Source organism: Dasypus novemcinctus, chromosome 11, assembly GCF_030445035.2.
Source record: "Dasypus novemcinctus isolate mDasNov1 chromosome 11, mDasNov1.1.hap2, whole genome shotgun sequence".
Taxonomy (NCBI): Eukaryota; Metazoa; Chordata; class Mammalia; order Cingulata; family Dasypodidae; genus Dasypus; species Dasypus novemcinctus.
The window spans coordinates 42354517-42379655 of NC_080683.1; the positions used below are offsets into that span (position 1 = coordinate 42354517).

Sequence of the window (25139 nt, forward strand, 5' to 3'; positions counted from 1 at the left end):
TTCTATGTAATGGGTACTTTTGTTGTCATTTAGATAGCTAAGAAACTGAAAATAAATGAAGCATTTAGAATTGAAAAGTACATAGAGGATTCACAAAACTTTATTCGTTCAGAATTAAGCTGTTCACATATCACTTAATATGATTGTACAAGCTTATAAGACAGATTATCTTTGAATTATTGAAAGTTGATTTGCATGAAGATTACAACTTCAGGTACAATATGATACTTTTTCTGCAGATAAACAATAAGCAGTCTCAATTATCACATGGATTCCTAAAAAGTTTTGACATTTTAAAATAATTAGTGAAATACAGCATTATAAAATTTGTTTACAGTTTTAATATCTGAAATCAGACCATCCATATATGAGATGAAATTTTATAACCCAGCTCTTCCTTTAAGACCAGATACAGTCAACTCCCTTTTGAGTATTTGATAGTTGTAGGCCAGTGGTGTGAGTCAGGAGAAATAGCATATAATCTCATGTTACCTCATTTAGTCTTCAGATAAGTTATTTTGCATGGCTATTGCATAAGATTTATTTTTTCTAATTAAATTTCCTCAGGTTAATAACTGATTTGTTTGCATCCTGGAAATTAACAGCTCTGGGGGGTATAGGTATGCGTTAGTCTGAGCAGCCAGACTGGAACTAAAAATTTTGTTTATGAGTTAAGACAATCCTTTTTCTGTGACTATAGAGGTAAATAGTTCTGTAATAGCCCTGTATTCTTCATTTTTTTCTTTTCATGATTCTTATGATGCAGGTGTGTTTATGGGACCCACAAATATACCATTTACCTCACAAGCGCCAACTGCATTTCAAGGTTTTCCAACGATGGGTGTACCTGTGCCTGCAGCTCCTGGCCTTATGGGAAATGTGATGGGACAGAATGCAAGCATAATGGTGGGCATGCCCATGCCCAATGGGTTTATGGGAAATGCACAAACTGGTGTGATGCCACTTCCTCAAAACATTGTTGGGCCCCAAGGAGGAATGGTGGGACAGATGGGTGTGCCCCAGAGTAAGTTTGGTCTGCCTCAAGCTCAGCAACCCCAATGGAGCCTCTCTCAGGTAGGGTCGCTTACTCTCCAACATCTTCCAAATAAAAATATCAGATGTATTTTCTAAATGGCTTTATTTATATTGATACTACTGATTTGTCAGAAACAATTTGTAGTGGTAATGTAAACAGACCAAACTTTGTATGGAGATAAGTTATATAGCACATAGATTGGCCCTAGATTGGCCTTGTATTTAGAGTATTCTGTAAAGAAATGTTAATTTTTTTCACTTCAGATTATAACACAATTGTAATGGCAAACATCCTTCATCTTGATTCCTTTACTTATAGCACCATGCTTTAACCCAGCTTCCTTGTGTCCATTTGGACCAACCTATCTTCACTAATAAATTTTGGGTTTTTGTAATTTTCACATATTAGAAAAACTTCCAGCCTCCTATTCTCAAAGCACGCTTCTGTAAGGGATCTAGTTATTCACTACATCATGTGGCTACTGCCCATGGATTTGTAAAAATTCATTTTGTTCCAAAACTTTGTAAAGTTGTATTTCCTTTACTCCTTATCCTATAATTACTTCTTTCATGTTTAAAAAGGAGCACCCACTGGTTCAAGAATTTGGTTCAAGAATTCCCATAAGACCATAAGATGTTGTGAACAAGTCCATATTCAGCTTAAACATTCCTTTTGTAATATAAAATCCTATTTCTACTTAATTTACACCAGGGGTTCTTAACAAGGGGTCAATGAGCTTGAATTTAAATTAAAAAAAAACCACAAACATTATTCTTGTAGGGGATGTGTTGGTACAGGTGTGATATATTTATTAAATAATACGCAGTATAGTGTGGACGTAGTAAGGGGTCCGTGGAACAACAAAGGTTAAGAACCCCTGGTTTAGACCCAAGAGGAAACATTTTACTGTTACCTCTTTCAGGTGCTCAGAGGTTTTAACTTTTCTCTAGCTCCTTAGACAAAGACCACCTAGACTTGGGTACATGTTCTTCCAGCTTATTTTTCTTTTTTGTTGAGCTGTTGTATCTTGAAAGGTTGTTGTACCTTATACTCAGAAAACATAGTCTGTGGTGATTTTCTAACTAATATTAGCAAAATCACTATATATTTCATAAATGCTCCAATCAAGTTAATTTTGCTATCACCATTTAAAGGAATATAACCAGTCTCTACTCTGGAAATCTCAAAAATTGTAAGTGCCAAATGTGAGTTACAGCTTTGGTGTGGCCAAAATGCTGAAAGACACCCAGCTGATGTTAAGGTGTCAGATGAATCAGTAAGGAATTCATGTTGGCTCTTACTTGAAGGCAGTGCAGAGGAGTGATGCTATGTTCTCCCGCACACCCTCAGTGGAATCTGTTGGCCAACAGCAAGGTGGTTAAAAGAGCCTTTGGTCATTTTAGAAGTCATCTGCCTCTTCAGACACTTGAGGAATGTCTTTGGTTAGTTCATGTCTTTGAAAAATTGCAAATAAATGAACTTTATTAAGAAAAACACAAGCCAACCCTGAGCATAGGTTTCAAACCTACTCTTATACTTTGTGGTAAATCTTTTTGTCTTTCTTTCACTTATCAATCTTCAAAGTAGGAGAAGTATAGGGAAAGGATTTAAGATGCTTATATACATATTTGATTCCAGTCTGGGGGGAAAATGCATGTGATCTTACACTTTATAGCATGCAAAGAAAATTAAATGTTAGATGTTTTAGTTAGATAAGCAAAAGAAAAAAATAGGCTTTATAACCAATTTTTTTACCTTTATAAAGGCAGAATAACAGCTATCATACAGTTTACCTGAATAATTTTAGAGCAGTTTTACTTACTAAAATTTTCCTAATTCTTCACAATTAAAGCATAATATCCTAATATAGTAGAAAGTGAATAACTATAATATGATTGAGATCACTTGAAGGGCAGTGCTAAAAAGTAGAAGAAAATAGAGAACTAGAAGGAAACAAATAGCTGTCAGATTTTTATACTGATTAAAAATAATTGTAGTCATTGCTATTAGACATCAGTATAACTTTCACTAAATGAACTTGAATTAAAGACAGCTTTTCATAAAATATGGTAGCTATTTAAAATGTCTAACTATGGCTAAAGAAATCAGACTTAAAAGTAAGCCTCTTAAACTAAGCCTTTTATATGTTTCACAGATGAATCAGCAAATGGCTGGCATGAGTATCAATAGTGCAAACCCTGCAGTGGGCTTTGGCCAGCCCCCCAGCACAACAGCAGGATGGTCTGGAAGCTCATCGGGTCAGACTCTCAGCACACAACTGTGGAAATGAAAACTGCAATCCAAGTTTCATCCAGAACTACCACCTGACATTCCTTGCTAAAATGCATCTAGTTCCCCTGTTTATTCATGTACTTATTTTTTTCTTTTCCCCCATTCATTCACATTAAGAATTATCTGATTGACCGTGTTGGTCTGTACTGATTAAATTTGATGTGGTGAAAACAGGTTGAGAAACCATTTTATGTCAAGGGCAGCTTTGCTCATTTTTTCCATGATTTCATAAAACCACATTCTTTGAGAAGCTGCTCAACTTGCATAATCAGTTTTACTCTCAATAAAATTATAGCTCTAATGTTTGCATTTAAGGGAAGTAGTTATCATGTTAGTAATACCTCTAACAGTATAACCCCACCCCCAAATTAGCCAGTAATCTTGTAGGAAGGTACTGTATGATCAAATGTTTAATCATATAAATAGAATGTAAATGTATCACTGAGCACTGTTTTCTAGTGTATCAAAGTTCTTTTATTTCATCATTCACTTCACTGTGCTGTTGTAATGATGTGCTTAACAGGGAACGTGGTTAGTGAAAGGAAGATAAACCTGGATGTTACTACAAAATTTAGTTTAATGAATGTTTAAAGAATTCAGATTTTTTCTGCCTCTCCTGTAATTTGGATCTCTTATGTACATAGTGCTAAAGTGAAGACATTTATCTGCACTATATGCAAACAGGGTAACTACAACAAAGCCACTTCCAATTCTTGATGGTATATCCAGGTTTATGTCAGTATTTGTGTTTACATTTTATGGTGCCTAGTATTGAGAAAATGTTATTTCCCTATATTAAACAGATGAATCCATAGACTTTTTTGTGGGTTTTATTTCCTATAATGTATACTGCCACTAACCTTTCAAAAATTACTTAATGTTGCAAAGTCAGGAATTAGATATGTTTAGTTAACAAAATACCTGTCATCTATTTTGAAAATCTGTTCAGTACTACCAAATACAAGGCCCAGTGGGGCAGAGGACAGGAAATGTATATAAGATTTGCAATATTGTATCCTGCATTGTCATTGTACTGTACAAAGATCTTCCAGTTTGATTGTGGAGAAAACATGCAAAACAATTCAAGACAAAACACATTTTATCCATCCAACTAGCTTATGTTGAATGACAAGCTGTTTGCACAAATGTCCATCAGATGATAATATAGGCTGTTGTACTGAAGTAAAATGAACAATACCTGAATGCTCTGCAGCCTAAACTTCACACATCTTCTACATCCACTGGGCCAGGCAAACTGCACCAGTTGCTGCTTGAATTTATACCTCAATTTTCACTGTGTCCAGGTGGTACTTTGGTTCATTGGCTAAATTAACCTTCTCTGTCCGAGTATGCCACACAAGAACCTAAAGGGGAGGGAAATAATTTGGTAGCCAAAACCTTAATGTTGATACTCAACAAGGTCAAGCAACACCAGTGACATGAATACCTTAGTGCAGTTATTTGCTTTCGGTTCCAGTTCTTCAACTGTCGTTATCTGTTTTAGAAAGTCTGATTCTTGCATCCCTGGCTGGGATCCACGACGCTTAAATACAGCTTTTGGATTGGACAAGATGACTTGAAGGCTTACAGCAAATCCTTTGTGAAAAGTTAAAAAAAAGAAAAAGATTTTAAAGTAAAATATTGGTGTACTTCTCTTTTTTCTTTGTAATTCTGATCACATCAAAAACATTTTTAAAACACCTACTTATTGTATACCAGTTCTTGGTTTACATAGTTGAGTAGGACCATTACCTGTGTTTAAAAAGCTCACAGTCTCAAAAGGAAAATCAGTCATTACAGATAGAACACTCAATGCAGTGACAGAGATACAGTCATAGGGACATTTGCTGCAAAATATGAAGTCTAGTTTGCTGATAATGGAGTGTGAATGTTATAAAGTGCTCTTCATAGAGATTTTCACATCTCCACATTTGCTTCTCTTGAATACTAAGAACTAAATGTAGCAGAAATGCATAAAGACTTACTGTCACCATCCTTAGGGTCTGAGCGCCCACCCAGTTCCTGTGTGTCCTTTAATACTATATGCTTTATCTAATCACATTGCTCTGAGTATGGAAGACTAAGTAATAGAAGTAAAGTTAATTAGCCAGAAAATGAAAAATACCTAAAGTATAGTAATTTGGTTCAAATTTCTACTTCAGTTCAGTCTGAAAAGGGCAGAAGGTTTCAAAATCAGGGCAGAAGATAAGTCTGCTTGATAAAATTTTTTTTTGTATTTCATTTTTTTAAGAAAACAAATTAGTATAATTTTCCTTTAATGGGTTGGTCATATAAAAATTTTTCACAATTTAATCTCTAGTTTAAACAAACTGTGTTAAAGTCTCAGCCATTAAAGTACTTTATAAGCCATCATAGCAAGCAGTTGTCACAGCCTTTCATAACTGTTTCGAAAGGCTGAAGCCCTAGAACTTTTTGCCCTTAAAGAATGACACTATAAATTCAGGCACTCTTCCAGAGTCAAAACTGAGGATCTGATCCCCAGGAGCATTTCTTAGCAACTTTTTGCCCTTCTGTACATTAACTGAATTTATACTTCTTTTTGCAATAGTCAGCAAAGTAAGTATTAAATGCTACCAGGCAGTAATGGGTGAGCTGTGAAAAAACCAAAACCAGTATTCTTATAACCCTCAGCACTGCATTGGGCAAGTCTCATGTTCCAAACTCTGCAGCCTTTATGGGAAAGCTTAACATTAAGCTACATACAAACATACCTTGGTACAGGGGGACCAGAGCAAAGAAACAATCAAAAAGCATTAGCCTTAAAACTGGCCCTAGTATTCCCTACCAGTCCTGGAGGGAGGCAGCACATTCTAGCAGAGAGAACACTGCATTTGGAATCAAAAGCTTCAGGATTTTGCCTGTTCCTTGCACCTGGTATGCTGACCAAGTCACAGAACCTTTCTTGATCCTGTAACTTTTCCATCTCCTCCTGCAACAGCGATATGACACCTTCTCAGCTCAGCACCTGATGTAAAATTAGCTAATGTATGAAAAGACTCGATAAAGTATAAAACATTGTTCAAAAGATACAATAATACATAAGTAACAATACCACTGTGAATGTCATTATCGCATGGGGCAGATAGTGTTAGCCAGAAGAGCCACAGCAATCCTTAACAATAAGATTAGTATACAAACTGTGAGTGCCTTTTTTGATAGGCCAACTCAGATTTTAGGGTTAAAACATCATTTACTTTTCTTCATGTGCTCATAAATAAGCTGTCCTGGTTTTTCTGCCCTTCTTAATGAGACTGAAGCTCCTGGTATGTTTTTCACATGGCTTCAAGGTACTGATTGTATTTCACCATTCTTATTAAAAAACAAATCTGAGCAGAATTCATTCAGAAAATATGAAGCCACTTGATTTGATTTCATTCCTTTTTATGCTAAGACTTTAATATACATTCATCATCATGACCACCGAAGGACTCAGATCAAGAATATTTTCTTGCTTATTGTTAGGAATATCTTAACTCTTAAAGATGAGCTACATGGCAAAATCTACAATTTAAGCAAAACTGATAGTTTGAAGCTAAAATTACTGTTTCTCTGCAATGCCCTTTCCTTGCTTCACTGGAGAAAGGGGCACCTGAAAGACCAGCACCCTGGTGGGAGATTTCAATGGGGCAGGCTTACCACAGCAGCAAAGTTTCTTTTTCCTTCCATTTTCTAATAAAAGAGGGGGAAGGGGACAATTCAAATGCTCGTCAATCACCTATCTCCGTTTTCTTTGCTCAGGACTTGTTCAATGAGCTCTTCAAAGGAAGCAGGTCACAGCTAGCAGGCAGGAACCGCAGGCTAACTAGGCCAAACCTGGGTCGCCTTCTGGGAAATCACCTGCTCTGCTGTGGAGCTGGGAAGAATTAAAGAGTTCTCCCTCTGAAACATGGGCGAAGGGTTTTTAGTTCCTAAACCACTGGTTTCTAACCTCAGATGGATATCTTGGGTTCCAATCATTTCCAAATACTTATGTTTCAAATGTTACATGCAACCATCCCTTTTTAAGTGAAATAAATTTATCTTTAAAGATGTTTGTGGTAGCTTTTGAGATACTAGGAGTCTAACAAGAAATCTTGGTAGTAGGATTCTCTGTCCTGGTCAGTTGTATAAAGAAATACAATGCAAATGAAAATTGGGGGTTCGCAGTCGAGGTGGGAGATATATTCCCTGGCAGGCAGAGGGACAGAGCTTGCCTCAATATATGCTTACTGATTGCTAAGAGAAAGGAAACGCAATGTAAGACATTCAAAGTTCAACAAACCATTTCCACTTCTGGATAATATAGTGCAACAGAGATTAGATTTCCCCTAATGTCTTAAATAACTAAAAACCTGATAAAATACTTGAAACAATGGTTTCCAGACACTGGGCAGAGGTCTCTTAGAAAATGGGAGCAAAATAAAGTGAGCCCTGGGATTGCCCCAGCTTGTTGCCTGGAGAGTTTGCAGGCTACATCTGAGAGAGAGGGAACCTTCAACAAAGCTCTGCCATCTCTTTGAGCTGAGGAAACAAAATTGAGAGTTTTGGGAAGCCAAGACAGCTTGAAGTCACAGGGCAGAGCACAGGAGAGGAAAAGCTCCATTGAGCAGTGGCCTCTCTCCAACACTTCACCAAGTATGATCAGCAAATGCCTATGATGCTACCTGAGGCCAGGTGAAGAACCACTGGAAAGGAGCAAGTGGGTCAATTAATTATTGGACCTGGTTCAGGGAGGGGAACAGATCATATTCCCACCAGGCAGAACAGAGCTACCTAGTAATACCTGGGGCACCTGGAAGAGTACTTAGAAAGTTACTGTCTCAGTAGTGGGGATAAATTCGCCCTAAACTGAAGGTGCCTGAACCGTAAAAAGCAAACCTGGAAAGTATATTTCCCAATAACTTAACTGCATCCCAGAACATGTCTAAAAAATACTTAAAGGAATACAAAACTCATCCAGTACCTAGTATCATAAAATTCAATATGCCTGTGATTAAAAAAAAAAAAAAATTACCACATGTTCAAAGAATCAGGAAAATATGATCCCATAAATGAAGAGAAAAATAAATCAATGGAAACAAGCCCAGACCTTAAATTACACAAATAAGAGAGAACAAGGACATTAAAACATTGTAAATGTGTTTTATATGCCTCATAAGATCAAAATTGTTCATATGTTCAAAAAGGTAGAGGAAGGATTCAGCATGTTAAGCATGGCAGACATTTTTAAAAAACCCCAAATGATCCATAGTGATGAAAAATATAGTGTCTCAGATGAAAAATGAACTTGGTGTAATTAACAGCAGATTAAATATTGCAGAATATAAGATTAGTAAACTTTAAGACATAGCAATAAATCCTATCAAAATGAAACATACACAGGAATCACAGAAACAGAATGAAACATGAGAGTAGGAACAGAAAAAAATTTTTTGAAGAATTAATGACAAGATTTTCCAAATGTGAAATACAAGTAAGGATATGTAAGACTTGAATAACACTGTCAACCAACTTGGCCTAAATGACCTTTATATAACATGCCACCCAACAATAGCAGAATACACAATCCTTTCAAGTGCAAATGGAACATTTATCAAGATGGACCATAAGTCTGGGCCATAAAACAAGTCCAATAAATTTAAAAGAATTCAGATTGTAGAAAGGATGTCCTCTGACCACAACGGAATTAAAATAAAAATAATATAAAGATATCTGAAAATTTTCCAAATACTTAGAAACTACACATATTTCTAAATAAAACATGGATCAAAGAAAAAAATCACAAGAATGAAAATAAAAAGACATCACAATTTGTGGGATGCATTTAAATCAATGTTTAGATGGAAAATATATTTTTTACAAGCCATGGACACTCTTACTGGAGAAGAAAGGTCTCAACTCAATGTCCTTAGTGCCCATTATTATAAGCTGGAAAAAGAATAAGGAAATAGGAAAAAGGTAATATTAAATATAAGAGCAGAAATCACAGAAATAGAAATTAAGGACAGTAGAGAAAATCAGTTAAACCAAAAGTTAGTCCTTGGGTAAAAGGTAAAATTATTTGATAAGTATCTATTGATACATATCAGGAAAAAGATAACACAAATTACCAATACCAAGAATGAAGGAGGGAAAATCAGTACAAACCCTACAGGTAGTAAAATGATAATAAGGGAATATGCTGAATAACTTTACAGCAGTAAATTTGACAACTTAGATGAAATAGACAAATCATTTGAAAGACACAAGCTACCAAAATTCACTCAAGAAGAAACAGACCCTATGAATAATCCTACATCAATTTAAAAAATGAATTTATAATTAATCCCCCTCCCCAACAATAAAACACAGGCCCATTTGGCTACATTGATCAATTCTACCAAACATTTCAGGAAGAAATAAGAACAATGCAGGGAAGCAGATGTGGCTCAAGCAATTGGGCTCCCACCTACCACATGGGAGGTCTGTGGTTTGGTTCCCAGTGCCTCCTAAAGAAGACAGCGAGCTGGCGTGATGGGCAGGCATGGCAAGCTGACACAACAAGATGACACGTCAAGAGACAGAAGAAGAAAAACATGAGAGACACAACAAAGCAGGGAGCAGAGTTTCCTGGTGCCTCCTAAAGAGGACGAGCAGGTGCGGTGAGCTGATACAAGATGATGAAACCAGATACAAGAGGAAAAAACAAGAGATACAACAAAGTAGTGAACAGAGGTGGCTTAAGCGATTAAGCACCTCCCTCTCACACTGGAGGTCTGGGTTTTGGTTACTGGTGCCTCCTAAAGAAACAAGAAGAATAAACACAGCAGGGGCAAACAATAAGGGGGTGGGGAGAGATAAATCTTTTTAAAAAAACAATGCTACAGAAACTCTCCTAAAAAATAAAAGAGGAGGGAATACTTCTCAACTCATTCAATAAAGCTAGTGTTATTTTAATACCCAAACCAAAGACATTACAAGCAAAGAAAATGACAGACCAACAGTCCTTCATGACCACAGACAAAAAATTTCTTAAAATTGTAGCAAATCAGATCCAAAAATACATCAAAATAATGCTCTATCATGATTGTTAGGGACTGACTCATGTTTTCCACAAAAGACGTGTTCAAGTCCTAATCCTCAGTCCTGTGGGTGTGAACCCATATGTAATAAGACATCTGAAGATTCTTTATTCAGTTAAGATGTGGCCAAACTGAATGAGGAAAAGCCTTAATCAAATATGGCTAAACACCTAATAAGCAAAGGAAATCGGACGCAGAAGAAGCCAGAAGTCAGAAGCAGCAAGAGAATGAGGCAGGTCGCCATGTGATAGAGGCAGAGGTCCAAACCAAAGAACGCAAGGATGGTGGCAAGCCAGTGCCAGAATGCTACAGACTCCAGGAGAGAACACGGCCTGCTGAGACCTGGATTTTGGACTGCTAGCCTCCAAAACAGTGAGACAATAAATCACTGTTGTTTAAGCCAACCAGTCTGTGGTATTCGTCTGAACAGCCCTGGTCAGCTAAGACAATGACGAAGTGAGGTTTATCCCAAGAAAGCAATTTTGGTTTAATGTTTCAAAATCAATTGATGTAATTCACCATATTAACAGACCAAAAAAGAAAAACAATTTGTCTCAACAGTTTGGAGTAAAAGGATTTGACAAAATTCAACATCTGTGATTTAAAACAAATTTTAAAAGCTCTCAGAAAAGTAGGACTGTAAGTGAACATCCTGAGGTGTGTTAAGAATGAAATGAGGGGCAGCGGACTTGGCCCAGTGGTTAGGGCGTCCGTCTACCACACGGGAGGTCCGCGGTTCAAACCCCGGGCCTCCTTGACCAGTGTGGAGCTGGCCCATGCGCAGTGCTGATGAGCTCAAGGAGTGCCCTGCCACGCAGGGGTGTCCCCTGTGTAGGGGAGCTCCACGGGCAAGGAGTGTGCCCCATAAGGAGAGCTGCCCAGCACCAAAGAAAGTGCAGCCTGCCTAAGAATGGCGCCGTCCACACGGAGAAATGACACAAGATGACGCAGTAAAAAAAGAAACACAGATTCCCGTGCCACTGACAACAACAGAAGCGGACAAAGACAACGCAGCAAATAGACACAGAGAACAGACAACCGGGGTGGGGGGAGGGAAGGGGAGAGAAATAAATAAATAAATAAATCTTTAAAAAAAAAAAAGAACAAAATGAGGCAAGGATGTCTGTTCTCACCACTTTTATTCAAGAGCATACTAATGGTTCTAACCATTACTATAAGGCAAGAAAAAGAAAGAAAAGGCACACAGATTGGAAAAGCAGCAGCAAAGCCCAGCAAACCTCCCCCTTACCCCTTTGGCCATAGTTAAAACTCAAGAGCTTTTATTAGTTTCCTATATTGTGTATCAACTTAGTCTCACCTCCAAATAGCTGTTCCAACAGCCCATTCTCCCTTCTCTAACTCCACACAGTCTCATTTCAGCAATTTCTAGTTCCTAAAGGATTACTTTTGGCAATGAACAGTACTTTTATAGTCTGGTCTCAAGAAAGATATTAATGCTTTTTTCTCTGGAATAGTCACTCTAATCAGCTGTACTAAAATATTAGGCTTTTGACACACTTTAAGATAGAAATCAGATAGTTTCAAAAGTCTCTCTTTCTCTACCCATTTTAAACAATACAAAGAAAAAGGAGCTTCAACTTCTGAATTAAAATACCCCACACCACAGTTTCAGGGAACTTGGTGGAGAAGGACAGATGTGTGTGTAGCTCCATTTCTCCTGACTCTAATTTCTCCTGACTCTAGGTTGCTAATTCTCCTTACACATACCTTCCTAGCAAAGCACACACTGCCTTTTAGACTGCTATGTGAATGTATGATTTAATCTCTGCTTTTCCTTTTCACTTACTATGAAATTCACCCCTTTAAAGAATACAGTTCAGTGTTTGTTTTTTTTAATATGTTCACATCTTTCAGCAGCATTGATTAAAAAGACTGTTTCCTCACTGAATGGTTTTGGCATCCTCACCAAAACCAAATGACCATAAATATAAGGGTTTACTTTTAGACTGTTAGTTCTATTCCTTCTATATGCCTATCTTTACGCCAGTACCACACTTTGATTACAGTAACTTTGTATTAAGTTTCTCAATTAGAAAGTATGAGTCCTACAACTTTATTCTTCTTTTTCAAGATTGTTATAGCTATTTATTCTGAATCCCTTAGGTTTCCAAAAGAATTTTAGAATCAGCTTATAAATTTTTGCAAAAAAAAAAAAAAAAAAAAAAAGACAGATGGATTTTGATTTTGATGGAGACGTATTGAATCTGTAGCTTTATTTGGGGAGTACTGCCACCTTAGTTCAATTAAGTCTTCAAATCCACGAATACAGGATGTCTTTCCACTTATTTAGTTAATTTCAGTGTTTTGTATTTCCAGTGTACAAGGCCTATACTACTTCTGTTAAATTTATTACTAAGTATTTTATATTTTGATGGGATTTTCGTAACTTTCAGATCATTCATTGCTAATATGAATACATTTCATTTTCATATACAGATCTTGTGTCCTGCAACCTTGCCAAACTAATTTATTAGCTCAAATAGTTTGTGTGTGTATATTCCTTAGGATTTTGTATATAAAAGATTATGCCATCAAAAAATGCAGAATTACACCTTTCTTTCTAATATGGGTGCCTTTTATTTCTTCCAGGAAGCCACCATCAGAACACCACAGATATCTGAGAGAGAATGGCCTGCTAATACTTTTTGAAATTCTAGCTTCCAAAACTAAGACAATAAGTTCCTGTGGTTTAAGGCAACAAGTCTGTGTTATTTGTTAGAGAAGGCCTGGCAAATTAAGAAGTATTTTCAGGGTTTCTATTTCATCTAGGTCATCAAATTTGTTGTTACACAATTTTTCAGAGAATTCCTTGTAATTTATTTTTATTTCTATAAGATAAGCAGTAATGCGCCCTCTTTCATTCTTTTTTCCTGGGGTAGTCTAACTAAAGGTCTATTTATTTTTTTGATGTCTCCAAAGAACCAACTTTTGGTTTTAATGATTTCCTCTGTTGCTTTTCTATTCTCTATTTCATTTCTTATTTTTTGGTTCTAATTTTACCCTTTATTGGGAATATAGGAACATTACAGTTTAGGATCATTAAATGACTACATTGATGAGTGTTGACAATTTTGGCCTGAATTCTGGGAGTAAATGGCTTTCCAGTCAGGGGATAGGAAAGTGACCATGAGTGGGATCATCTCCCAAGGAGAAATGAAACATTACTCAGTGAACCACCAAAATGACTATGACTTTTAATGGCTGGGAGTGCCAGTCCTGGTAAACCATCAATGATGTCCATTATAGCAAATAAGAACATCCAATTTTTCAAACCAATTGTAGGTAGAAGAGAGAATAAGTCTAGACTGATTTATAAATAGATTTGGATGACTACTGAAGTATCCTCCATTCGTGACTTGGCAAACTCTTCAGAGTGACTGTCAGAGCAAGGAGCCTTTCATGTGCTCCACTTATTATATAGTGCACAGAGACTGGTGTTAGTCCTGCTAGACCACCTTGTTCTATCCTCCACACAGAAAACTACCTGTACATTTATACAACATGCCTGTCATGGTGCCAGCCACTACTGTGTTGAAGTCATCTTCTGCACCTCATGTATTCTTTATGAGGACACCAAATGCACTATAGAGCAAAGCCAGAGAACCCACTCTATTAGCCTCCCTCGTCTGGTTATCATATTCAAAATCTATGTTTCTTGGTATAGGCCATAGTTTGAGTTTCCTTGAATGCTGGTCACACTGTTCATTGTCCCAAATGCAATGCCCTCCAAAGGTAAAGGAGGTGAGTTCAAATGTGCCCTGGGTTTTATTAGCACTATAAGTAAACTTAAAAACTCATGTGTATCCTGCATGAGATAGTGGGGATCCACTTTTAAATAAAGAGACAGAGGATTAATACCTGTTAGGGGGACAGCAGCCATGGGTGCATGTGAGTAACCTGTTCTGCCAGCTCTAAAAAAGCCAGCCAAGCCCCCTGTGGTTTTGAATCATCCTTCCCTGTCACCCTCCATGGTATGTCTGCCCATCTACTTCCTGCTGCTGTCTCAGGCTGGGGTCGTCTACGTGGCCATGGGTCCTCAGTAAACACAGTGAAACCAGCTTTACCATCGCCTCCTTCCTAGGCTGACTTTCCGGGCAGCTGCCTCTATTTCATTTATTTTTGCTCTAATCTTTATCTCCTTCCTTGTGCTTGCTTTGGTTTTAGTTTGCTCTTTTTCTAGTTTCTTGTGGTGGAAGTTTATCGATTTGAGATCTTCTAATAGAAACATTTATAGTTATAAATTTCTATCTAAGCACTTTAGCTACAGCACAAAATTTTAGTATGTTGTACTATCAATTTTGTTCATTGTAAAGTATTTTCTAATTTCCTTTGATTTCTTCTTTATCAATTGGTTGTGTGTTGTTTAATTGCCATATACTGGTGAATTTTGCAAATTTCTTTCTATTATTGAATTCTGACTTCATTCTTCTGTGGCCTAAGAACTTACTTTGTATGATTTTGATTCTTTTAAGTTCATTGAGATTTACATTATGATCTATCATGGAGAATGTTCCATGTACACTTGAGAAGAATGTGTATTCTGTGGTTGTTAGGTGAAGGGTTCTATATATCTATTAGATCTAGTAGGTTTATAGTGTTTTTCAAATCCATTTTCTTGTTGACTTTCTATTTTTATTGAGTTGTCTTTTTCTCCTTTCAATTTCTGTTATTTTTGCTTCATATGTTTTTGGGGCTATGTGAGTAGGTGCATGTTTGTAATTATTATACCTTCTTAATGGTTTGATCCTTTTCTCATTATAAAATACACTTTTATGTCTCTAGCAATACACTTTGCCTTAAAGAACTCCAGCTTTTTTTTGGGGGGGGGGTTACTGTTTGGATGATATATCTTTTTCCATCCTTTTGCTTTCAACCTGTGTCTTTGAATCCAAAGTGTGTCTTCTATAGACAGCATATAATTGGATGTTTTACTTTTTAATCCATCCTGCCAATCTGCCTTTATAATTAGAGTTTAATCCATTTATATCTAATGTAGTTACTGATAAACTTACAAATTTAAATGTCATTTTGATATTTGTTTTCTGTAAGTCTCATATCTGTTCTGTTCCTCTCTACATCCATTACTACCTTCTTTTGTGTTAAACATATATTTTCTAATGTACCACTTTAATTTCCTTGCCATTTCTTCTGATGTAGTTCTCTGAGTTATTTTCTTAGTGGTTTCCCTGGGGATTACAATTAACATCTTAACTTACAGCATTATTGTTCAAATTAATACCTACTTAATTTCAATGGTAATAAAAACTTTGCTTTTATACAGCTCCATTCCTTTCCCTCTCCTCTATGTTATTGTCATACAAATTACATCTTTATATTCTATGTTCTCCTCAATTCAGATTTATCACCATTGCTTCATGCAGTTGTCTTTCTTTAAATAAGACAGGAAAAAAGAGTTAAAAACAAAAAATGCATTTTTACTATAGTTTACACTTACTTATGTAGTTGTCTTTACTGGTACTCTTAATTTTTCATGTGGGTTAGAGTTAGTGTCCTTTCATTTCAGCCAAAAGGGTTCCCAATAATATTTCTTTTAGGGCACATTTCCTAACAATGCATTTTCTCAGTTTTTGTTTATCTGGGACTTAATTTCTCTTTCACTTTTAAAGAACAGTTTTGCTGGATATAGAATTCTTAGTTGATGGTTTTTTCATCATCTTCTCATTGCTTTCAATATGTTCTCCTACTGCTTTCTGGCCTCCATTTTTGCTGACAGAAATCCTCTTATTGAGGATCCCTTGCACATGATCAGTTGTTTCTATCTTGCTGCTTTCAAGACTCTTTGTGTTTGGCTTACAACTATGATTATGATGTGTCTCAGTGTGGATCTCTTTGTATGGAGTTTGAGTATCCTAATGTGTAGATAAATGTTTTTCATACAAGTTTGGGAAGAGTTCCACTATTAGTTCTTCAGATATTCTTTCTGTCCCTTCATCTCCACTTTTACTGGCACTCTCAGTGTATACATTGGTTCACTTGACTGTGCTTCATGTATCTCTGAAGCTTTGTTCATTTTTCATTATTTTTCTTTCTGTTCCTCAGACTGGATCATCTCAATTGACCAAGTTTGCTAATTCTCCTGCCAGCTCAAATTTGTTGTTGAAGCTCCCTAGTGAATTTTCCATTTCAGTTATAGTATTTTAATACCCCAGAATTTCTATTTGGCTCTTGTTTTTTAACATTTCTATTTCTCTGGCATTCTCTATCTAATGATACATCATTACCATATTTTTATTACTTAATCATGATTTCCTTTAGTTCTTTAAACACATTTAAAATAGCTGATTTAAAGTAAGTCCACCATCTGGACTTCATCAGGGACAATTTCAATTGACTGCTTCCCCCAATCCTTTTCCATGTACAGACCATGATTTCTTGTTTTGCTGCCTGTCTCATAACATTTTATTGAAAACTGGACATTTAAAATAATATGTTAACTCTGGAAATCAGATTCATCTCTCCTTATGGGCTATTTGTTTAATGTCTTTTTGAACTAATTCTGTAAAGCCTGTATTTTGTTGTGTGTAGCCATAGAAGTCTCTATACCTAGTTTGGTAGTCAGGTAATGATTAGGCAGAGATTTGTTTGTATGCCTAGAACCAAACTGTCCATAGATCTTTGCCAAGGGACTCTGCACGTTGGGGTGTACTTTCAATACTCAGCCAGACAATTTATAACTCTGCCCTAACCTTACATTTCTGCTCACAGTGCCTCAAGGTGAGCTAGAGGTAAGAACCTATGACTTTCCCAAGTCTTTCCTGAGCATGTACACAACCCTACACATGTACATGGCCTTCTAAATTTCCAGAAATATGTCAGAGCTGTTCATAGCCCCTCACCAACATCTCAGCATAGCTTTTCCTCCTAAGTATTTTGCTTATTAGCTTATTGTTTGCCCCAACTATTATCATTGCCTAAGACAGCTAAAATGGTAACAACAACAACAAAAAAATTGCCACAAGTTGTTCTTAAAATGCTCCCAGAGAAAAGGCTATTTGCACTAGGTGAGCTTGAGTCTCAAGCTCAGATAAAGACAAGCTGTGATTGTTAGGCTAATATGCCATCTCAGGGAATGGTGTCCAGTTGTTTAGTAAGCACTGGGCTAATTATAATGCAGGGGCATTTCATGAACTATAATCATCATTGAGATGATTGCATAGATGACTGGTTATATCTATAATCAACTAAGGAGATTGCCATCAGCAATGAGTGACAACTCGTCCAATCAGCTGAAGGCCTTAAAAGGGGAAGTAATTTCAGCATTCACAGAGAGAATTCCCATCTCTACTTCGGACAGCCAGTGTCTCCTGGGAAATCATTAAGGATTTTCATCAGAGCCCCTTGGTTTGCAGCCTGTCCTGTGGAATGTGAACATGAGACAATTTTATAAACTCTCATACTATTCACAGATATCTCCTGTCCTCTTTTCCTAGAGAACCCTGACTAATACACAAGTCTTACAATTGCAGTTCTCTAGGAAAATACAAGACAGGTTGAATAATAAAAATCTCTTAGAATGAGGCTTTCAAAGAGTTCCAACCTTGTTCTACCTCTTCTAGTAACTGCTAGGTTTCTGATTTTCACCATGATTGTGGGGCTGTAAGTTTTCAAGTCAGTGGAGCTGGGGGAATAGGGCTAGTTAAAATGCCACAACACTCACTAGTTCTTACCAAGATTCAGCTGATTTTCTTGAATAGACTCTTTCCAGATTGTTGCACACCTCTGCTTAATTTCCATAGTTCTGAAAAAATTGATTTGACAATTTTTGCCGTTGTTCTCATTGCTTTTATGGAGGAGAGACTACATGAAGATCTCTACTCTGCCACTGCCAATGATGTTACTGGCTTTCTCTTTTTGCAGCCCCCTAATTTCATTGTAACCCTCCTTTTAGGAAGATAAATATTGAAGAAGCAGCTACAGTAACGTAGGGGATGTAAGTTACAAATGGAAAACAGCTACTTAGGTAAAGTATTTCTTTCATATCTTGTACCTTCGATACCTGGCATCTCAGATCTATCTAACTGAAAGATGAATATGTTAACTGTAGTGTTTTAAGCATTATTTCCACTATATTTAAATCAGATATAGGAAGCAGAAAAGAGAGCTATATAAAAGAAGTGTGTCCATTGCTTATTTACTATCATCTTCAAATTGCCACCATTTTATGCAAATGTTCAACCATAGATTTTCATGGTTCTAAGACTGAATGCTCACCTGTTATAATATGCTCATTCACTGCCATGATAAAGACCCTTTCCCAATTTACTGCTTCCTGAGGGGCAGACAGATCCACAGCCTTCCACATTTATATCTGACTAAAATTTAGAATCATTTTCTTCCAGTGCAGAAGAGAAATGAAGAAACATGGCTTGGTTTTTAAGTAGGCCTGTTAATCTACTCTAGAATACTGATTGAAACTTTATGATTCCTTCAGGGTGAAACCAATTTTTTATTATTGTCTAATTTTTAAAACTCCTCAAAAGCCATTTAGCAGCTATTGTTCTTTATGAAAAAAAGAACTTCGCATTTCTAGGAAGTATTCTTTATTTAATCAACTAATTATTCATTTAAATCTCTGCTGTGAAAACAATAAAGCATCACAGAAAACTAAATCTTCTAAGGAAACTATCAGGATATGTAATGAGGATGGGAAACTTGATCCTAAAAACATAAAATACATTAAAGAGGTTCAACTGAACACTAAAAATATCCAGGTATTATTCTCTCATAAGATGGTGGCAAATAACTGAGGTATGCCTCAGTTTAAAGGGCGAAGGGGTGCTATAGGTTCAACAGTCAAAAAGACCCTGACGGGAAATGAACCAGTGCATGTGCTGGTAATGACAGAATCAACAAGCTTGATATTGCTTGTGTGGGGGTCACTGTTTTATGCTTTGCTGCATCTTTGTGATATTCTATAATGCATTCTCTCATGCTAAGCCTCTCATGTCTGACCCGGGAAATATAGAAAAGGTACCATGTTTTCTGTTCCCCAAACATCAGTGAATACCACTGACATTTGAAAAATAATTGTCCTTTAGGAATTCACTAATGAAACTATTACACAGCATCATTTCCTAGCTTTATATAACAGCTATGTGAATTTGAAAGCTGGCCAATCTGAAACCTTAAGAAGTTTGCTAAGGACCTACTTTAATAAAATGGTGTAGCACTACAGCAGGATAGTTGAGTGAAGGGTCTGAAGCCAGAGTGCCTGGTTCAAATCCTTGCTCTGACACTTACTATTAAAGTGACTTTGGGAAGTACTTTCACTGTTCTATGCTTTAGTTTTCTCAAATGTAAAATGGAGATAACTATTGTATTACAAGTTACTATAAATACTATATGAGTTAATACATGTAAAGCATGTAGAACAGAATCTGGCACACAATAAGCATTCTGTGTTAAGTATACTCATCATAAAAATATCTTTCCTATAAGACCAATATGATTCTGAAAGACTACTACTGTTTGTCAGGGTTGGCACTAGTAATTTCTAGTCTAATTGTAAAAACAGAAATGAACACATAAATGCTACAAAGGAGCTAATGTACAAAACACAGAGGGGTTGGAGAAGCAATTCTGTCCAACTGGGGGGTAGAGGGAGGGAGGGGAGGGAGGGAGAGACAGAGAGAGAGAGACAGAGATCTGAGATGGAATTTAAAGGACCTGAGAGAGGTAGCAGAATGTTTTTGTGGACAAGCATCAGACTGGGCATCAATGAGGGAGACGAGGCTGGGAAAGTGAGCTGCAGGCAGGCTGTGTGTCAGGCTCAGGAGTCTGCACCCCACCATGAGGAGGCAAGAGCAGCTCCTGAACAATTTTCAGCCTTTTCTCCTCCACCACTCCTTCAAAGGGGCTTCTATAGCAGTGATGGTTTTTGCATGTAGAGTAAATCTTTCCAAAGTTGAGTCACAGATATCATCTCTGAGCACAGAGAAGGCTGATTTTCCTCATAGAAACAACTTTCTGCTAGACCTTACCTGAACATTGGTGCAGCCCGAATATCTACAGCCACACCAGGGATGCCGGGGCACTCCTCAAGGCATCTGCATTCACGCAGGGGCAGCAAGAGTGTACATCACTTCTCCGCAGAGCCAAAACATAGGTGTTTCTATGAGTAAAATCAACGTATTCTTCACTTTGTATTTCTATAAGGCAGCCACAGGCCTTTGGAGGAAGGACATTCCTCCGGCACAGCTGACCAGAGTTAAGGCACAGAGAGAGCCTCTGCCCAATGGTTCTGAGCAAACAAAGGTCAAACCCATGATGCCAACTCAAACCTTCCAAGCTTCTCCAGCCCTGACACCAGTTTAAATAAAAAATTGTAGTAACATACGTATAAATTGTGTTTATATATATACACACACACATACCATAAAACAAGCCATTTTAACCATTTTTAAGTGTGTTATGTTTACAATGTTATGCTATCATCACCACCATGCACTACCAAACTTCTTTTCATCACCTGAAACAAACTCTTTACTCATTAAGCCACACTCCTATCTCTATGACTGCCACTGTAGATATTGTGTAAGTGGAATAATAGAATATTTCTCCTTTTGTGTCTAGCTTATTTCACTTAGCATAATGTTTGCAAGGTTCATCCATATTACCATTCTTATTTAGGGCTGAATAATATTCCTTTTTATGTATATAGCACATTTTGCTTATCTATTCATCTGTTCAAAGACACTTGGGTTGTTTCCACTTTTGTTAATAATGGGTGTTTTTCCACTATTGTGAATAATGCTGTTTTAAGTTCCCGATTTCAATTCTTTTGGATATATACCATGAGTAGAACTGCTGGATCATATTGTAGTTCTATGTTTAAGTTTTTCAGGCACTTCCAGGCAGCTTTCCACACCACCTCCTACCAGTTCTACCTGTGGTCAGCTATTTGTCAATGTAAGTGGCTCTATACCATTCTTTTTCTTTTATGTGGTTGGCATTCTATTAATTTCCAGTTTTATTGCTTTGAGCCTGTAAACCTTTTCCTTTTTTTTAGGTTTTCTTATGGCCTGGTAACATTTCATTTTTCATAAACATTTCATGAGCAAATGCAAAGAGGCAATTCTCTGTATCTTGAGTATAATGTGTTCCACACAGTTACTAAGTCAAACTTATGAACTGGATTTAAATTTTCTACTACATATTTTTCTATATGTTCTGCCAAACTTAGAAAGAAGTGTGTCAAAAGTTCCAGGAAGATGCCATCACAGAAGGTAGGCAGGGCTCAAATTTCTCACCAAAAAAAAAAAAAGGAGAAAGGGCCAAAAGCTGTCTGAGGTACGTATTTTAGGGGTCAGCACACCAGAACAGTGCTGAGCAACTCCCAGGAAGGTAAAGGTCAGAGAGAACGAGAATCAAAACAAACATGAGTTAATGAACCCCCACATTGGCCAGGAAGGGCTCCCATCCCTCACCCTCAAGACATTAAAAGTGAATAAAACCCCTGGCTCACTGCAGCTGACTGAGAGAGGGAAAGACATCTTTCTCTCTGTCAACTGTTACAAGGGAAGGGGGAGGGTGAGACAGAAGACTTCTCTTCAGTGAATTCAGCCAGCAAAGCCCACTCTGAATCTCAGCTCTGGTCAGACCAGACACACAGGAAAGTGGAAGATGAAAGAAACACTTCTGTGCAAAGGACTGACGACAAGCTCCATCTGCTGGCTGGCCAGGAAACTGCAAGGTGAAAAACTGCTTTGAGGTCTCCCTTTAGGACCACCACTGGAAGAAAATCTGTACCCCATCAGTAAGTCCTTGGCCTGATTATGATAACTTAAGCTGGATAATTTTAAAGACTCAGAATAAGTTGAACAAAAATCAAAGAAGAGGTGTGGGGGACAAAAAAACTAGGTAAGAGAAAGAAATTCACCAACATATTCAGATGCCTAGACATTAGCCAAAAATTACAAGCCATAGCAGGAAAGAGGAAGATATGGCCCCATCAAAGGAACAAACAAATCCTATATCTCTTCAGGATATTTGAAGACAACTAATCAATGAAAATCACACAAATCTCCAAAATCAACCCAAAGAGTTGAAGGAAAATATGACTAACAAGATAAAGGATATTAAGAAGATACTGGGTGAGCAGGAGGAACAATCTGAAAACCTGCAAAGGACAGTAACAGAGCTTCTAGGAATAAAAGACACAATGGATGAGATTAAAAATACATTAGAGGCACATAACAGCAGTTTAAATTGCTTGATCATAGAATTAGTTATTTTGTGGACAGAATGCCCAAACTAGAAAAGACAGGAGAACAGAAAAAGAAAATAATAGGGAAAAAATTGAACAGGGTCTCAGAATTGAATGACAATATGAAATGCACAAACATGAATTACTGGTGTCTCAGGAGAAGAAAACAGAAAACAGGCAGAAAGAATACTTGAGGAAATAAGGACCAAAAACTTCCCAACCCTTATAAAAGACATAAATAGTAATATCCAAGAAAAACAACTCACCCCAAACAGGATAAATCTGAATAGATCTACACTGAGACAACTACCATTCAGAATAGCAAATATCAGAGATAAGGAGAGGATTCTGCAAACAGCATATCAAAAGAATTATACACCACAACCAAGTGGGATTTATTCCTGGTATGCAAGGGTGGTTCAATCCAAGAAAATCAATTAATGTAATATCCATATTAACAAAGTGAAGGGAAAAAACCACATTATCACCTAATGATCATCTAATGCAGACAAGGCATTAGACAAAATCAAGCAACTTTTCTTGACAGAAACACTTAGCATGATAGGGATAGAAGGAAAATTCTTCAATATGATAAAAGACATATATGAAAAACACAGAGCCAACATCATACTCAATGGGGAAAGGGTGAAAACCTTTGAATAACTTTGTGACCACTGTCACTGCTGTTATTCAACATTGTGTTAGAAGTCCTAGCTAAGCAATTAAACAAGAAAAAAAAAAAGGCATCCAAATAGGAAAAGAGGAAGTAAAACACTCACTATTCATGACGACATGATCTTATATTTAGAAAGTTCTGAAATGTCTACGAGAAAGCTACTTGAACTAAAAAATGAGCTTAGCAACATGGCAAGATACAGAATCAACACACGAAAATCAACAATGTTTCTGTACACTAGTAATGAACAATCTGAGGAAGAAATCAAGAAAAAATTCCCTTTAAAACAGGAACAAAAAGACTCAAATACCTAGGAATCATTTAACAAAGGAAGTAAAGGACCTATATCCAGAAAACAACTAAACAATTGTAAAAGAGATAAATGGAGACCTAAATAAGTTGGAAAGACATTCCATGTTCATGGACTGGAAGACTAAATATCATGAAGATATCAACCCTACCTGAACTAATTTATATATGGAGTCTATAATTGCTAGAGCCAACTTTAGAGAAATAGAAAGGCAATTACCAAATTTATTTGAAAGGGAAAGTTCACCTGAATAGCCAAAAACATTCTATAAAAGAAGAATGAAATGGGAGTGATTAGTCAGCCAAAGGGGCACTGATGCAAAATACCATAAATTGGTTGGTTTTTATAAAGGGTATTTATTTGGAGCTTACATATACCAGGCCATAAGGCATAAGTTACTTCCCTTACCAAAGTCTATTTTCATGTGTGAGAGCAAGATGGCTGCCGATGGCTGCAAGGGTTCAGGTTTCCTGGGTTCCTCCCTCCCAGGGTCTTGCTTCTCTCTGGGTTCAGTGTTCCTCATCTCCCAGGGCTCCAGCTTCAGCATCAGTCTCCAACATCAAAACTTCAACATTAAGAACGCTTAACTCTGTCCTTTGCCAAACCTTTTATCAATGCTCTACTGGCACAAGAGGTTTACATAATTATTTAATCAAGTACACCTATTAACGCAATATACTCTAATATGCCCAGAGGAAAAGATCAGTTTACAAACATAATCCATTATTTCTTTTTGGAATTCATCGATATTATCAAACTTCTACACAGAGGAATTTCGCTGCCTGACCTAAATATAGCACAAAGCTACAGTGGTCAAAACAACATGGTATTGGCATAAAGATGGACATCTCAATCAGTGGAATAGAATTAAGAGTCCAGAAATAAACCCTCACCTCTACAGCCAACTGGTTTTGAACAAACCTACAATTCTATGTTAATGGGATTAAACAATCTCTTTAACAAATGGTGCTGGGACAATTGGATATCCATAACGAAAAGAATGAAAGAGGACCCACTTCTCACTCCCTATACAAGATTCAACTCACAATGGATTAAAGACTTAAATATAAAACTTCTAGAAGAAAACATAGGGAAGCATTCCTAAATATCTTGTGGTAGGTAGTGGTTCTTGGACCTTATACCCAAAGCACAAGGAACAAAAGAAAAAACAGTTAAATGGGACCTCCTCAAAATTAAACACTTTGGTACCTCACAGGACTTTGTGAAAAGCGTGAAAACGCAGCAGACTCAATGGGAGAAAATATTTGGAAATCACATATTTGGAAATCACAGTTTAATATCTGTGATATTAAAGAGATGCTATAAATCGACAATAAAAAGACAAACAACCCAATTTAAATATGGGCAAAAGACTTGAATAGACATTTTCCCAAAGAAGAAATACAAATGGCAAAAAAAAAAACAAAAAACATGAAAAAATATTCAACGTCACTAGAGATTTGGGAAATGCAAATCAAAACTACAATGAGATATCTTTTCATACCAATTAGAATGGC

General features: G+C 36.8%; 2 protein-coding genes and 1 pseudogene across 5 annotated transcripts in view; 1 reads left to right on the top strand and 2 right to left on the bottom strand.

The window, feature by feature from the left end:
* SMAP1 (small ArfGAP 1) overlaps positions 1 to 4142 on the top strand; it is a 202230-nt gene extending 198088 nt beyond the window's left edge. For 3 of the 4 annotated variants that reach the window (XM_058306979.1, XM_071218544.1, XM_058306980.2), the window contains 2 exons: positions 767 to 1074; positions 3192 to 4142. In XM_058306979.1, coding sequence (XP_058162962.1) covers positions 767 to 1074; positions 3192 to 3326 — 443 coding nt within the window. In that variant the 3' untranslated portion in view covers positions 3327 to 4142. The remainder of the gene's footprint in view (positions 1 to 766; positions 1075 to 3191) is intronic. The other variant, XM_058306981.2, reaches the window with a different exon arrangement.
* Positions 83 to 25139, bottom strand: part of B3GAT2 (beta-1,3-glucuronyltransferase 2) — a 96318-nt gene continuing 71261 nt past the window's right edge. Inside the window, exons 3-4 of the mRNA XM_023585877.3 lie at positions 4776 to 4924; positions 83 to 4692 (exon numbers count right to left, since the gene is read on the bottom strand). Coding sequence (XP_023441645.1) covers positions 4606 to 4692; positions 4776 to 4924 — 236 coding nt within the window. The 3' untranslated portion in view covers positions 83 to 4605. The remainder of the gene's footprint in view (positions 4693 to 4775; positions 4925 to 25139) is intronic.
* Positions 13779 to 14347, bottom strand: LOC139439956 (mitochondrial import inner membrane translocase subunit Tim23 pseudogene; annotated as a pseudogene).